Source organism: Carcharodon carcharias, chromosome 5, assembly GCF_017639515.1.
Source record: "Carcharodon carcharias isolate sCarCar2 chromosome 5, sCarCar2.pri, whole genome shotgun sequence".
Lineage (NCBI taxonomy): Eukaryota > Metazoa > Chordata > Chondrichthyes > Lamniformes > Lamnidae > Carcharodon > Carcharodon carcharias.
In genome coordinates, this window is record NC_054471.1 from 46,432,899 (window position 1) to 46,448,684 (window position 15,786).

Here is a 15,786-nt window from a genome sequence, read left to right on the forward strand (position 1 = left end):
TGACTGACAGTTAACTGCAAACATTGTTTGAACTTTAAACCAGGCAGATTGACCCTGATTAGTCAAAGCATTGCCCTGAGGAATGAGTCAGCGAATGGCTGTCATTTATTTTGTTTAGCCGAAACAGGCATAATGTGTCTGCATTTTCTTTCCATCTGCAAAGAACAGGGTCCTGTGTATTAATATATGCAGCTTCCAGTACACAGAAATGCACCACAATGTGAAACCCGAATGACAATCATAAATTGGTTGTCAGCGTAATTCTTGTAACATTTTAAATATTATTTAGCAAATGTTGTCCAATCGTGGAATCACTGTGGACACTGTGTTGGACACTGTGTTTTGAGTCTTGCAAGCACGGGCTGGTTGGGTACAATCTGTACCCTGCTCATTACAAACAGCTGCTGAGACAAGCTGTTTGATATGATCCGCCAGTCTTTGGGATGTACGACCTACAAATCTAGCATCACACTGACACTGAAATTCATATACCTCATTACTTATTTTTTTGATAGGCAGTATATCTTTTTGGCTTGACAGCAGCATCCTGTTAGTGTCGAATACCATTCGTGCTGCTACTACATAGTAGCAGCGTGAAACCTGTTACTCAAATTTTTGAGATACCTTGCCCTTCCAGGGTAATCTGATGTAGACTGGGTACTTTTCAGGGCCAAAAGTGACAGCCTTAGGCCCGTTTGTGAGTTTGCGTGATAAACAGTGCGAAATGATCTGATCAGGGTAGCCATTATCCCGCCGGATGATTTTGATGCGCTCTATTTCAGCATCCAGCTTGCATGGTGAGCAAATCGCTCGGGCCTTATTTACAAGGTTGCCAATAAGACCAATCTTATAGCATGTGGAACTACAAGAATCCCAAGGTGTATATTGACCAGTGAAGGTAGGCTTGCAGTAGTCCATCCCCACCAATGGTAATGCCATTGAATGTCAAGGGGCAACGGTTAGATTCTCTTTTGTTGGAGATGGTCATTGCCTGGCATTTGTGTGCTGTGAATGTTACTTGTCACTTGTCAGTCCAAGCCTGGGTATTGTCCAGGTCTTGCTGCATTTGCACATGGACTGCTTCAGTATCTAAGGAGTCGCAAATGGTGCTGAACATTGTGCAATTATCAGTGAACCTCATCACTTCTTATATTATGATGGAAAGAAGGTCATCGATGAAGCAGCTGAAGATGGCTGGTCTTAGGATACTACCCTAAGGAAATCGTTCAGTGATATCCTGGAGCTGAGATGATTGACCTCCAACAATCTCAACCATCTTCCTTTGTGCTAGGTATGACTTCAACCAGTGGAGAGTTTTCCCCCTGATTCCCATTGACTCCAGTTTTGCTAGGGCTCCTTGATGCCACACTCAGTCAAATGCTGTCTTGATGTCATAGATGGTCACTTTCACCTCACCTCGGGAGTTCAGCTCTTTTGTTCATGTTTGAACCAAGGCTGTAATGACATCAGAAGCTGAGTAACCCTGGCAGAACCCAAATTGTGCATCAGTGAGCAGGTTATTGCAGAGCAAGTGCTGCTTGATATCACTGCTGATGACCCTTTCCAACACTTTACAGGTGATCGAGAGTAGAATGATTGGGTGGTAATTGGACAGGTTGGATTTGTCCTGCTTTTTGTGTACAGGACAGACCTAGGCAATTTTCCACATTGCCAGGTAGATGCCAGTGTTGTAGCTGTACTGGAACAGCTTGGCTAGGGGAGCAGAAAGTTCTGGAGCACAACTCATCAGTACTATTGCCAGAATATTGTCAGGGCACATAGCATTTGCAGTATGCAGTGCCTTCAGCCATTTCTAGATATCACGTAGGGTGAATTGAATTGGCTGAAGACTGGCATCTGTGATGCTGGGGACCTCCGAAGGAGGCTGAGATGGATCATCCACTAGGCACTTCTGGCTGAAGATTGTAGGAAATGCTTCAGCCTTATCTTTTGCACTGATGTGCTGGGCTCTTCCATCATTGAGAATGGGGATATTTGTGAGCCTTCTCCTCCAGTGAATTGTTTAATTGTCCACCACCATTCACAATAGGATGTGGCTGGGCTGCAGAGCTTAGATTTAATCAGTGTGCTAAGAATTTCGCTGACAACCAATTTAAGATTGTCAGTTGGATTCGCAGTGTGACACGTTTGTGTGTACTGGAAGCTACATATATTAATTCACAGGGCCCTGTTCTTTGCACACAGAAGGAACATGTACACACATTGCACCTGTTTCAGCTAAACAAAATAAGTGGCAGCCAATCACTGACTTATTACTCAAGGCAATGCCTTGTCCAATCAGGGTCAAGCTGCCTGGATTAAATTTCAAACAATACTTGGCAGTTAACTATCAGTCACTATCATTAGTGCATTCTCCATGGCAATGCCACTTGCCAACCAATCAGCACTCCCTTCACATACAGTATAAATAGTTGTTTTCCTCTTATATTGGTATTCTTGTGAAGCGTCCTGAATAGTTTATATTATTACCAATGGGGGAGATTAATAAGATCATCATGAGGTTTTCATACCAATGAGCAGCATTTGCACCTTTTAGAACAAAAGAATATTAGAATATTTGTCACATATTAGAGACATCCTAAAGTGCTTCAAATCCAAATAATTACTTTTGAAGCACTGTCACTGCAATGTCAATTTTTATTAGAGATGCAATAGAATTAAAATCTTCCCCAATAAAATCATTAATTTCCAGAGTCATTGTTTGATGTTCTTTCCTAAGCAACTTCTGTCCTTGGGAATATGCCATATGTATTCAAGCTACAATGACCTAGTTTGTAATGACTGGCAGGCGCTGCCATTGAACAAGTTCAAAGGTTATAATTTGTGGCCTACCTTATACAGTGGATAAATCTGCTCAATAATGTTTGTGTGCTGACAAAATCTTTTCCATCGGAGCATGTGCAGATATTTGCATTGCACTAACTGGTGCATCCGATCTGTGAAAAACTGATAAAAATGATATTCAATGAAAACAACAGCAACTGATTTAAACAAGCTATTGAAAAGGGATGAAGGCACCTACATTTATCATGCTTTTCATCTCAGTGTTAGTGCAGTTAATTTGATGCATACTCAACAGAATTAGGAAGGGAGGGTCAGCCAATCATACTTCACTTGTGATAGATCAAGATTTCACTAACAGAACAAGAAACTCTGACCACATTGGGAAAGCAATGGTTGTAACTTCTGAGTTTCCCAGCTTCATGTTGGGGTGAGGGTGCCCCAAAGATACGCTAGGGAATCCCCTTCAGAGTACGGCAATTATCCAGCAGCACAAGCTTCCCCTGGGCAATTCCCCTGCACCGGGAACCATCCAAGAATCCAACTTAAATTGCAAACTTAGGGTGGTTACGCCCGGGCTACAACAATAGCTACCCAGAAAAAGTTAGAAGGACTAAAACATCTTTTAACTCCTGGCTAACTATTGTACAAACCCAGGGGACTTTCCCCATACGCCCGACCAGCACCCCCGCAGGTCCCCTCCACTTCCCCAATCCCCCAGGTCCCCCCTTGCCCCCACACCCCACCAACTAGCCCACCTCCACAGAACTCCCGCCCACCCCCGAGGGACTCTTCTGCCCTCCGTGCCAGGCCCAACTCTCACCCCCACCCCACCAAGGCCCGATATGACCTCTGACCCCCCCCCCCCGATCTCGCCCCAGTCTCCCATCCCCGACGCCTCCCCAACCTCTGACCATTCCCCAGGTCTGACCCGACCGCTGTCCGCCCCACCTCTGACCGCCCCACCAACATCCCCTTTCCAAACCCCCAACCTCCCCACCCCACCTCCGATCGCCCCAGACCTCCAACCACCAACCACGCCCCCGCCCCCGCCCCCCCGGATCTCCAACCACCGCCCCCACCCCCCGACGTCCGATCACCCCCAACTCCAAATCCCTGCCCAGCTCCAGTCCCTCCTGCCGACCTCCAATTCCGCCCCCCTTCCAGCACCCAAACCACTTACCTTAGACACTTACCTCCTCCTTGGCCTGTCAAAGATCTTTAAGCTACAATGGACCTTGAACTTTTCTGGTTTATGGCAGCTAGTGCAGTAAAAAAGGGGGGCCTGGCCTCTTTCCCTTCAACTCAGCTGCACTTCGAAGCTAGGCCCTGGGGATGTGCTGCACTGCCTGCATCTTGCCTGACCTAAGTCGGAAGGTCAGGCGAGGTACGATCAAGAGAAAATTAAGCTAAGAAATTAGGGATGGAGCGGCAATCCAGTGCTGATTGCTACTCCGAGGAAGTGCAAGCCCATTGTTTATCTGCCTTGACCCCTCTTTAGTGAAATATGTAACAAGTTTTGAGAGGCTGTTAATGTTAATGTTCCGGGTGTGGTAGCTTGGGGTTACACTACTGGACAAGGCCTGGGCTAATGATCCAGAGTCATGAGTTCAAATCCCACCATGGCAACTAGGGCATTTAAAGTCAATCAGTTAAAAGCTACTACTGGATGAAACTACTGGATTGTCATAAAAACCCATCCAGTCCACGGAAATCCTTCCGGGTAAGGAAATCAGCCCGTTCTGGTCTACACATGATTCCAGAACCTCAGCAATGTGGTTGGTTCTTAACTACCCTCTGAAATAGCCTAGCAAGCTACTTAGTTGCATTCCAGGGAAATTAAGGACGGACAATCCATGTTGGCCTTATAGTGACACCCACATCCCAAGAATGAATAAAAAACGTAGCCAGTCTGTAATTGTTCCACAGGATTTGCTAGTTAGGAACCTGGGATGCCTGGAAGAGCCTTTCCTTTCCCTTAGATAGACCACTGCTCCACAACAACAAACTTACATGGTGGTGTTAATGGAGATAAATATCCTAAAATAACTCACAGAGGTGTAATCTGACAAAAATGGGTGGCAAGTCAACGAAGAAGATTTTAGGAGGTGTGGCCAAAAACGAAGTCAAAGGGATGGATTTTAAAGAGGGCTTTATAGGGGGAGAGGAGCCTGCAGAGAAAGATGGATTTTGATAGGAGTTCCAGCATCTGGGGCACTGGCAACTAAAGGGACAGGCAAAAATAATGGGGCAAAGAAAAGGGGTCATACACAGCAGGCCAGAGTTGGAAACATTATTTGCAGACAATTGCCTGCTGTAATTGGAAGTATATGCATTAAAATTTATTGCTTACAAATTTATATGAATGCCTGTTGTGGATAGCAGATAGTTCACTTAATAAAAACAAACAGTCCAGCAATTCATATCCAGTATTACGCTTCCAAAACTAGCATATTGCTAAACATTTTTTTATTAAAACATAATTCACCAAGGTTCCTCCGACAGCACCTTCCAAACCCACCACCATTACCATACAAAGGACAAGGGCAACAGGTAGATGGGAACACCACCACCTGGAAGTTCCCCTCCAAGTCATTCACCATCCTGACTTGGAGGTCAGGGTTTTCCGCCTGTCGGGGGGCAAGTTGAAGAGCGGGCGCGCACAGGCGTGCTTCCAATCGGCGTCCCCGATCGGGGGCCGCCACCATTTTATGTGGGCGGGCCAATTAAGGCCCACCCAGCATGACATGCGCACGGAAGCTCTCCCTGTTCAGGTGGCGGGGATGGGGGGGGGGGGGGGGGGAATCCCTAAACCCGAGAGTGTGCTCTTTCACGCATGCGCACGAAAGAGCTCACTCATCTCCCTGAGGCTAAGTGCTGTCTCAGGGAGATCGTCGCTACTGTAAAAAATATTAGAAATAGAAAAAAAAAATCCCTGACATGTCCCCTCATGTGACACTGTCACATGAATTGGGACATGTCCATAACTTCTAAAAAATACTTTAATTAAAATTTTAAAAAGCTACATGAAACCTCATCCCGCCCATGGATGAGGTTTCATGCTTTTTCTAATGCCTGCCAGGGCTCCTGGCCTGCCCGCCAACCTTAAGGTTGGACGGGCAGGTCTATTAGTTACTTAAATGACTCTGTCAAAGGCCTCAATTGGCCATTGACGGGTCGGCGGGTGCACAGCTGATATTTCTGAGCCCCCCGCCTACCTGAAAATTTAAATGGGGCATCATTTTACATGTCAGCAAGCAGGCCCCACCTCCCCGCTTGCCGACAGGAAAATCCTGGCCGGAAATATATCGCCGTTCCTTCACTGTCGCTGGGTCAACATCCTGGAACTCCCTCCCTAACAGCACTGTGGGTGTACCTACACCACAGGGACTGCAGCGGTTCAGGAAGGCAGCTCAATTCCACCTTCTCAAGGGCAACAACGAATGGGCAATAAATGCTGGCCCAGCCAGAGAAGCCCACATCCCGTGAATAAACTTATAAAAGTTGAAATGTAGGGCGGAATTTAATGTTGTGGTGATCACAGAATCACAGAATTATTATGGTGCAGAAGAAGGCCATTCAGCCCATTGTGTCTGCACTGACTTTCTGAGCAGTTTAACTTAGTGCCAATCTCTTGTAACCCTGCACATTGCTTCTATTTAAATAATCATCCAAAGCCGTCTTAAATGTCTCATTTGAATTTGCCTCCACCACACTTCCAGGCAGTGCATTCCAAACCCTAAGTACTTGCTGTGTGAAAAAGTTTTTACTCACTTCACATTTGCTTCTTTTGCAAAACACTTTAAAACCGTGCCCTCTGGTTCTCGATCCATTTACAAGCAGGAACAGTTTTTCCCTATCTACTCTGTCCAGACCCCTCATGATTTTGAAAACTTCTATTAAGTCTCTTCTTAGCCTTCTCCTCTCCAAGGAAAACAATCCCAACTTCTCCAATCCTTCCTCATAATTGAAGTGTCTCATCCCTGGAACCATTCTCATGAACCTCTTCTGCACTCTCTCCAATGCATTCACATCCTTCCTAAATGTGTGGCGCCCAGAATTGTACACAATACTCCAGCTGAGGTCTAACCAGTGTCCTATATAAGTTCATCATAACCTTCCTGCTCTTGTGCTCTATGGCCTTATTAATGAAGTCTAAATACTTATACTATGGAAACAGCTCTCTCTACCTGTCCTGCCACCTTTAATGACTTATGTACATATACATACAGGTCTCTGTGCTGCTGCACACCCTTTAGAATAGTATCCTTTATTTTATACTGTCTCTCCATGTTCTTTGTAGCAAAGTGTATCACCTCACACTTCTCCGCATTGAGCTTCATCTGCCACCTTCCTGCCCACTCCACCAATGTGTCAATGTCCTTTTGAAGTTCTGCACTGTCCTCCTCACAGTTTAAAATTCTCCCAAGTTTTATGTCATCTGCAAACTTTGAAATTGTCTCCTGCACAGCAAGATCTAGATCATTTATATATATCAGGAAAAGCGAGGGTCCAAATATCGACCCCTGGGGAACTCTACTACAAACCTTCTTCCAGCCTGAAAAATATCCAATAACCATTACTCTCTGTTTCCTATCCCTCAGCCAATTTTGTATCCATGTTGCTACTGTCCTATTTACTCCATGACCTATAACTTTCCTCACAAGTCTGTTGTGTGACACTGTATCGAACACCTCTTGGAAGTCCATACACAACATATCAACGACCTTGCCCTCATCAACCATCTCTGTTACCTCTTCCAAAAACTCCAGCAAATTAGTTAGACACGATTTTCCTTTAACAAATCCATGCTGACTCTTCCAAATCAATCCACATTTTTCCATGTGACTATTAATTCTATCCCGAATAATTATTTCTAGAAGTTTCCCCACCACTGAAGTTAAACTGACTGGTCTGTACTTGCAGGGCAGAACTATACAACCTTTTTAAACAAGGGCATAATGTTTGCAATTATCCAGCCCTACGGCACCTCCCTCAAATCCAGGGAACATTAAAAGATTATTGCCAGCGCCTCTGCAATTTCCACTCTCACTTCCTTCAATATTCTTGGATGTATCTCATCTGGTCCCAGTACTTTATCAACTTTAAGTAGAGACAGCTTATCCAATTAACCGCATTGACTGAGTTTCCTCCTCTGTCACCTTGGCCTGGGCAGCATCTGCCTTGTAGATAAAGACAGATGCAAAGTATTAATTTAACACCTCAGCCATGCCTCTTGCCTTCTGTGTGTAAATCCCCTTTTTGGTCTCTGATTGGCCCTACTCCTCCTTTTACTGCCCTTTTACTATTGATGTGCTTATAAGATGCTTTGGGATTTCCTTTTATGTTAGCTGCCAGTCTTTTTTCATAATCCCACTTTGCTTCTCATATTTGCTCTTTCACATCCCTTCTGAACCTTATGTATTCAGTTTGGTTCTCAATTGTATTTGCTACCTGACACCTGTCGTAAGCACACTTTTTCTTCTTTAACTTAATTTCTAGCTCCTTTGTCATCCAGGGAGCTCTGGATTTGTCTGTCCTTCCCTTTCCTTTTTGAGGGAACATACCTTGGTTGTGCCCATCTCCCCTTTGAAGGTAGCCCATTGTTCAACTACTGTTTTTCCCGCTAACCTTTAGTTCCAGTCTATCCAGTCCAGCTCTGTTCTTGCCCCATTGAAGTCTGCTCTCTGCCAGTTGATTATTCTTACTCTGGATTGACCAATGTCATTTTCCACTGTCATCCTAAGCCTTATGATATAATGGTCATAAAATGTTCTCCCACTGTCAGTTGATCTACTTGGCCCACCTCATTCCCGAGAACCAGGTCTAGTAGTGCTTCCTTTCTTGTTGGACTAGGCACATACTGCTGTAGGAAACACAATCTAAGAACACTTATCCCTCACTGCCCCTTACACTACCACTATCCCAGTCTATATATGCGGAATTAAAGTCCCTCATTATAACTACTTTACAATGTTTACACCTCTCTGTAATCTTCCTTGCAGATTTGTTCCTCTATATCCTTCCCACTAGCTGGTTGTCTATACATTACATCCAGCAATATAATTGCACCCTTCTTAGTCCTTAGCAATAGCCAAATCGATTCTGTCCTTGAATCCTCTGACACATCCTCTTTCTCCAGTATTCCAATACTCTCCTTAGCCAAAAAATCCACCTGTCTTCCTTTTTTCTCTTTCCTATCTCTTCTGAACACCTTGTAACCAGGAATATTTAACACTCAGATCTGCCCTTCCTTAAGCCAAGTCTCCATTATCGCCATAACATCATAATCCCACAAGGCAATCTGTGTCTATAACTCCCCTATTTTATTAACTATACTCCATCCGTTCACATATATGCAGCGTAACCCTGATTTAGACTTCATTACTTGCTCCCTTACTCTGATTCCATCTATTAACTTACTATTCTCTATTTTAGTGCTACCAGCATTCCCGTGCGCCCTGGTATTACTGGCTCCCACACCCCTGCTGAGTGATGGGCTAGTCCACTGACTGGAGAACCTGTGACAATCCCCCTCTGCAGTTATTTCCATGAGCCCCATCAGGATTTAATCCCAATCAGTCAATCTGCTGGTTGGTTCAGTCTTGGTTCCCTGGACTTGCAAGTGAAATTTCCCACCTCTAATCAGAGGCTGGCAACTCTCCAGTACCTGCAGCTTTATCAGGAGCAGTGGTCACTGCTGGTAATGCAGTAGGCCTGAAGGGGATGTTGGCTGCTGGAGCCCCAGGACACAGGTAAGTGGAGTGGGATCACCGTGGGAGTCAGGCAGACGCTTGAGAGTATGGGGAGGGGGATCTGTGTAAAGGGCAGGGATGCATCTTCCTGTGAAGGCAGCCCTTGCTGCTAATGGATCCTTCCAAAGGGGATAGGGTGCTCAAGTAAGAGCCCCCACTTCTCTCCCAAGCAGTCATGCCCACCAGGGCTTACCTGGCCCCTGACATGTTGCTGGTTGAATACCAGCAGTGGTGGGCTGAGGTCCTTAAATGGCCACTTAAGGGCTTCAGTTGGTCACTGGGCAAGAAGGGAAATGTGAACTTGTCCACTTTGGCAAGAAGCATAGAAAAGCAGCATGTTATTTAAATGGAGGGAGAGTGCAGAGGGACCTGGGTGCCCGAGTACATGAATCACAAAAAGTTAGTGTGCAGGTACATCAAGTGATTAAGAAGGCAAATGGAATGTTGTCATTTATTGCAAGAAGAATGGAATATAGAAGTAGAGGAGTTTTACTATAGTTGTACAGTGAGTTGGTGAGGCCACCCACATGCAGAGTACAATGTACAGTTTAGGTCTTCTTATTTAAGAAAGGATATAAATGCTTTAGAAGCAGTTCAGAGAAGGTTCACTTAACTGATACCTGAGGTGTGGGGATTATCTTATGAGGAACAGTTGGACAGACTGGGTCAGTGTCCATTGCAGTTTAGACAATTGAGAGGTGATCTTATTGAAACACAAGATCCCGAAGAGACTTGACAGGGTGGATGCTGAAAGGATGTTTCCCCCTTGAGGCAGAGACTAGAACTGGGGGACACAGTTTAAAAATACGGGGTCTCCCATTTAACTCGGGGCTGAGGGGAAATGTTTTCTCTCGGGGGTTGCATGTCTTTGGAACTCTTTACCATAGAGCAGTGGAGGCAGGGTCAATGAATATCTTTAACACAGAGGTAGAGAGATTTTTGACCAACATGGGAGTCAAAGGTTATGGGGGATAGCTAGGAATGTAGAGCTGACACCACAATCGGATCAGCCATGATCTAATTGAATGGCGCAGCAGGCTCAAGGGGCTGAATGGCCTACTCCAGCTCCTAATATGTATGTTCTTATGCCCAACCATCTTCAGCTGCTTCATCAGTGACCTTTCTTCCATCATAAGGTCAGAAGCAGAGATGTTCACTGATGATTGCACAATGTTCAGCACCATTCGCAACTCCTCAGATACTGAAGCAGTCCATGTCCAAATGCAGCAAGACCTGGACAATATCCAGGCTTGGGCTGCCAAGTGGCAAGTAACATGCATGCCATGCAAGTGCCAGGCAATGATCATCTCCAACAAGAGGGAATCCAATCATCGCCCCTTGACATTCAAAGGCATTACTGTCATTGAATCCACCACTATCAACATTCTGGGGGTTACCATTGACCAGAAACTGAACTGGACCAGCCTTATAAATACTGTGGCTACAAGAGCAGTTCAGACACTAGGAATCCTGCAGCAAGTAACTCACCTCCTGTCCATCTTCTACAAGGCACAAGTCAGGATTGTGATACTCTCCACTTGCCTGGATGATTGCAGCTCCAACAAAACTCAAGAAGTTCAACACCATCCAGGACAAAGCAGCCCACTTTATTGGCACCCCTTCCACAAACCAACGCACAGTGGCAGCAGTGTGTACCAGCTACAAGATGCACCACAGGATCTCACCAAGGCTCCTTAGACAACACCTTCCAAACCCACAACCACTACCATTTAGAAGGACAAGGGCAGCAAACACATGGGAACACCACCAGCTGCAATTTCATCTCCAAGCCACACACCATCCTGACTTGGAAATATATCGCCGTTCCTTCACTGTCGCTGGGTCAATATCCTGGAACTCCCTTCCTAACAGCACTGTGGGTGTACCTACCCCATATGGACTGCAGTGGTTCAAGAAGGCAGCTCACTAGCACCTTCTCAAGGCCATGAATGAATAAGCTCCTATGACACTTCCAGCCCCAGCTTAACTGGGGGCAGTCAGGGAGGCGACCAACTCTGCAAGCCGAGCCTTTCCCTCTCATTATACAGCAGGCCCCCATCTCCCAGCCCGCTTCTCAGGGATGGGGGCATTAAGTTTCGCTCATAGTAACAGAAACAGTCAAAAATAAGCCACGCAGTTTTGACTATGCTGTTTGTTTCCTCCAATAGGCAAACAGAATGTGTGTTGTGACGTGACATCAGCCAGGTTAGCTTGTCTCAGATGAAGCAGCAGTTTAGATGCTACTGCTCACCAGCATTCATTACCCATCCTTGTTCTGGAGTCACATGTAGGCCAGACCAGGTAAGGATGACAGCTTTCCTTCCCTAAAGGACATCAGTGAACCAGATGGGTTTTTATGACAATTGGCAATGGTTTTATGGTAATCAAGAGACTTTTAATTCCAGATTTTTACTGAATTCAAATTCCACCATCTGCCGTGGTGGGATTCAAATCCAAGTCCCCGGAGCAGTACCATGGGTCTCTGGATAACTAGTCCAATGACAATACCACTACGCCATTATCTCCATATACAAAGCATGGCTAGTTGAGCAAAATGTTGGAGGGTTACTGGTGCCCACTGATTGCACCACAGACACAATCAATGCCTTCAGCAGGCAAAGGGTGAGGATTGGGGGGCGGGGGGGGGGTGGCGGGGTGGGGAAGCACTTTGCGTCATTTACATATTGAAAATGCCATGTAACCTGATGGAGGAGAAGAGGTAAACTTTCAGCCGTGTACTCCTGTGTTAGGCAGCTCTCCAACTCTCTCTGCATTACGTCTGCTTGAATCAAAAGTGGTTTTGCTTCAGCCACCTATAAAAGGAAACAAAATAATTGTAGTTTAAACCAGAAACTGTCAGTTAGAAAGGTAGTTTCAAGACTGTTGAAGCGTGTAGAGAACTTTTACAATGTGTTCACTGTAACGCACATATTTAATCTTTATTGCTGAGTCAGATCATGTTGGTTCCCGTCAATCCCAGTGCTGTCAGGATTATTTAACAATTTAACTATCTATCTGTATCATAAAAATCTGATATCAACACACAACTTCCTGTCTGCACCACATGACTTCCTGTTGCTCAGCTTTTTTGTCAACATTTTCCCTAATTATAAATTCCTACATCCACCCTTATAGCAAGTTTTGACCATTTAAACTCATCACCCTGTAATTGCATAATCTGGTTATTTCTAATATCCAAAAAAAGAGTTAAACAAAAAGTTACATATTTCACATTAACATATTAAATTTATCCATGGAGGTATCTGTGCTGTATGCTGCATTATGTTTCATTCATTCATGGGATGAGGGCATCGCTGGCTAGGCCAGCATTTATTGCCATCCCTAGTTGCCCTTCAGACAGTGGTGGTGCGCTGCCATCTTGAACCACTGCAGTCCTTGTGGTGTCGGTACACCCACAGTGCTGTTAGGTAGGGAATTCCAGAATTTTGACCCAGTGATAAAATCACTGAAGTGTTGGTACTACAACCAGAGTCTGCTTATATCAACTAACATTAATCAGTTCTGTATTGCAATGGACCGAACTTATCAATGTTCTGACAGGCACTGAAAGGAAATCCTTTGCCTCTTTAAAGTCTAAGGCCTTATTTAAAGAACTATCTACACTTATATTGCAATTAATATTAAGCAGACTTTGTTTTATTTCTGCTTTTTTTTTCTTCTTTAGGTTCATGCAGGCCTACCTGAGTAGAAAGATGGGAAAACTGCTCCCTGGTGGCTGGCAGATCCATTTTACACAACACACCAGCTCCTTGTAGATATGTTTTACATTTTTGAAGTCTTAATGAAGCTCTCTGTTTTCCCGTGCCTTGTGGAAAAGTGTTTGCCTTCTGTTTCAACCCCCTCCCTCCCCCTGACAGCTCAGTGGAGGTTGAGGACTTGCTGTGTGAGGAACTACTGGCACAAGCCCACATCCCACCACTCATTGGCGTGGCCTGTTGAACCACCAACATGTTGTGCCACCTGTCTCAGTTAATTATTTCTTATTTTCTTTGTTTTTGTTTTGAAGCAGAAAACATTAGGCACAAAGAACTATTTGCATTTCAAAGGCTAATACACATTTGCAAGGAAATGGTGGATTGTATCGTGTTCATTCTCAACAGGTGTCTAAAACTGATTCAAGCCATCCCTTGTGAGATTTATGATTTTGTCAATTTTTAAAATGCAAAATAGCATTTCAACAGTACATTTCTGCATAATATGTAAGATGATTTTACATTTCCCTGATAATCAACTGTTCATTATCACTCAGCAAATTTGCATTGGCATCATTAATCCTTCAGTAGGGGTATCAGCCTGATTGAATCCATGCTACTGAATGCTGCCTGTCAGTATCCACCAGTCATTACTGCATTGCCAAAACAAAAGAACCCAAGTCTATATACAATTGCAGCAGAAAACTGCATCGATTTTAGTGGACAGAAAATCAGAAGCATCGTGACTAAGGTGTACAGACCTCCAAGTCCCACTCTCCAATCTGTGCTGTCACCAGGTCAGAGGATTTGGAGACATCTGTACCTTATTAAATATCTTATGCAGGATGCATCTATCCTATTTGCAAACCTCAGCAACTCACCAAGTCTCCTTTGACAGAATGTGCCAAACCAGCAACCTCTGCCACCTAGAAGGACAAGGGCAGCAGATACATGGGACATCACCACCTGCAGGTTCCCTCCCAACCCACACACCATCCTGACTTGGAAATATATCGCTGTTCCTTCACTGTCACTGGATTAAAATCCTTGAACTCCCTCCCTAACAGCGCTGTGGGTGCACATACACCACATGAGCTGTGGCAGTTCAAGAAGGCAGCTCACCACCACCTTCTCGAGGGCAATTAGGGATGGGCAATAAATGCTGGCCCAGCCAGCGACGCACTCATCCCATGAAAGAATACATTTAAAAAGCTCTTATCATCACATTTGTGTCCCTTTTCATTGTAACTATCACATTTCCCATTCAATCATGCCCTGGCAACTTTCTTCATTTTGGTTCCTTTTTTTGATGTTACAATTGAATAATGCAAATGCTTTATCAATATATTTTGATCAGTAACAGATATTTCTGCTGTCCAATATGAGGATTAAACAATTTGAGCGTAATCGTTGAAATGTCTTCTGGGCCGATTGCAGTTCAATGATTGTTTAATGAGGTTATGTTTGGTGGTGAGGAAACTTAAACAATGGATGACCCATCTTTGAGGTTTTTGGTTAGGACAGGATGTACACAGTTATGTTGATAAGGGTTTTGAATTATTCATGCAATTTCCAGATCAAAGAAGCTAGAAGCAGCTTTGGAAATAAGGGAGTTTCTTGGTTGGACCAGCAAGTTTGGAGAAAAGGGCCATCAACTCCATTAAAAATATAAATTAGTCATTTGGGTCACAGAATCAAAGGGGTTGTTTTGAAGGTAAAGGACAATTCATCTACATATCTGTTTGGAAATCCCATGTATGCCACGTCGTCATGGAGATGGGCTGTGGGGGGGTCAGGTAGGTTTCTTTCTTAATTATCCATGTGCGTATCTTTTTGCTTGCAGAAGCAGGCAGTCAGTGACAATGTTAGAAATGCAAGTCCTTTTAAGAGTAAACCAAGATTAGCTTCAGAGTGAATTGAGAGCAGATGATGTTCTTTGAAGCCTGTACTTAAGAGTTGGGTTTTTCCCCAGTCAGGGTATTTTGCTTCTGGACAGGGAGAGGATCCAGAGGGGAAGAGTGGAAACTGGTATTTGTACTGAAGTATAGTTTAACAATAAAACAGTTGTGATTCACAGAATGTCTTCTGCTGCCTGCTTTGGTAAATGGACATCCCACCTATTTAACAATCAGCGGTTCGGTTTGGGAACCGATAGAGACAGTTGCAGCTTACTTGAGTCCAGGGAGCAAAAGAAATAAATGTTATCCAGGCCTGCACCTTAAGCAGAGAAAATACTAACTTTATTCTTCACTATGCAGAATGTGGGTGGGAGTTCAGGTTTAGTTTGGAGACACAGCTCGTGATGGAAAAAGAGGCTGGAAGATTTGCCAAGCTTGGAGCTACAGGAAGAAATCCATGGTAACCCTCATACTGAAAACACACAGTTCAGCTTGGAATCAGGCAGAGAGAAATCAGCCAGGAGCCACAAGACAGTGTTTATTTAGTAGCGTTTGCTTTACTTCACTCTTACATAGTAAAATTTATTTGTTTTAAACCGTGGAATCCTGTGGTTTAAT

General features: G+C 44.4%; 1 protein-coding gene across 1 annotated transcript in view; it reads right to left on the bottom strand.

Annotated features, from left to right (window-relative positions):
* Positions 1 to 15,786, bottom strand: part of LOC121277708 — a 149,491-nt gene that overhangs the window by 119,914 nt on the left and 13,791 nt on the right. The window contains exons 4-5 of the mRNA XM_041187343.1: positions 12,260 to 12,370; positions 2,854 to 2,967 (exon numbers count right to left, since the gene is read on the bottom strand). Of these exons, the coding sequence (XP_041043277.1) occupies positions 2,854 to 2,967; positions 12,260 to 12,370 (225 nt within the window). The remainder of the gene's footprint in view (positions 1 to 2,853; positions 2,968 to 12,259; positions 12,371 to 15,786) is intronic.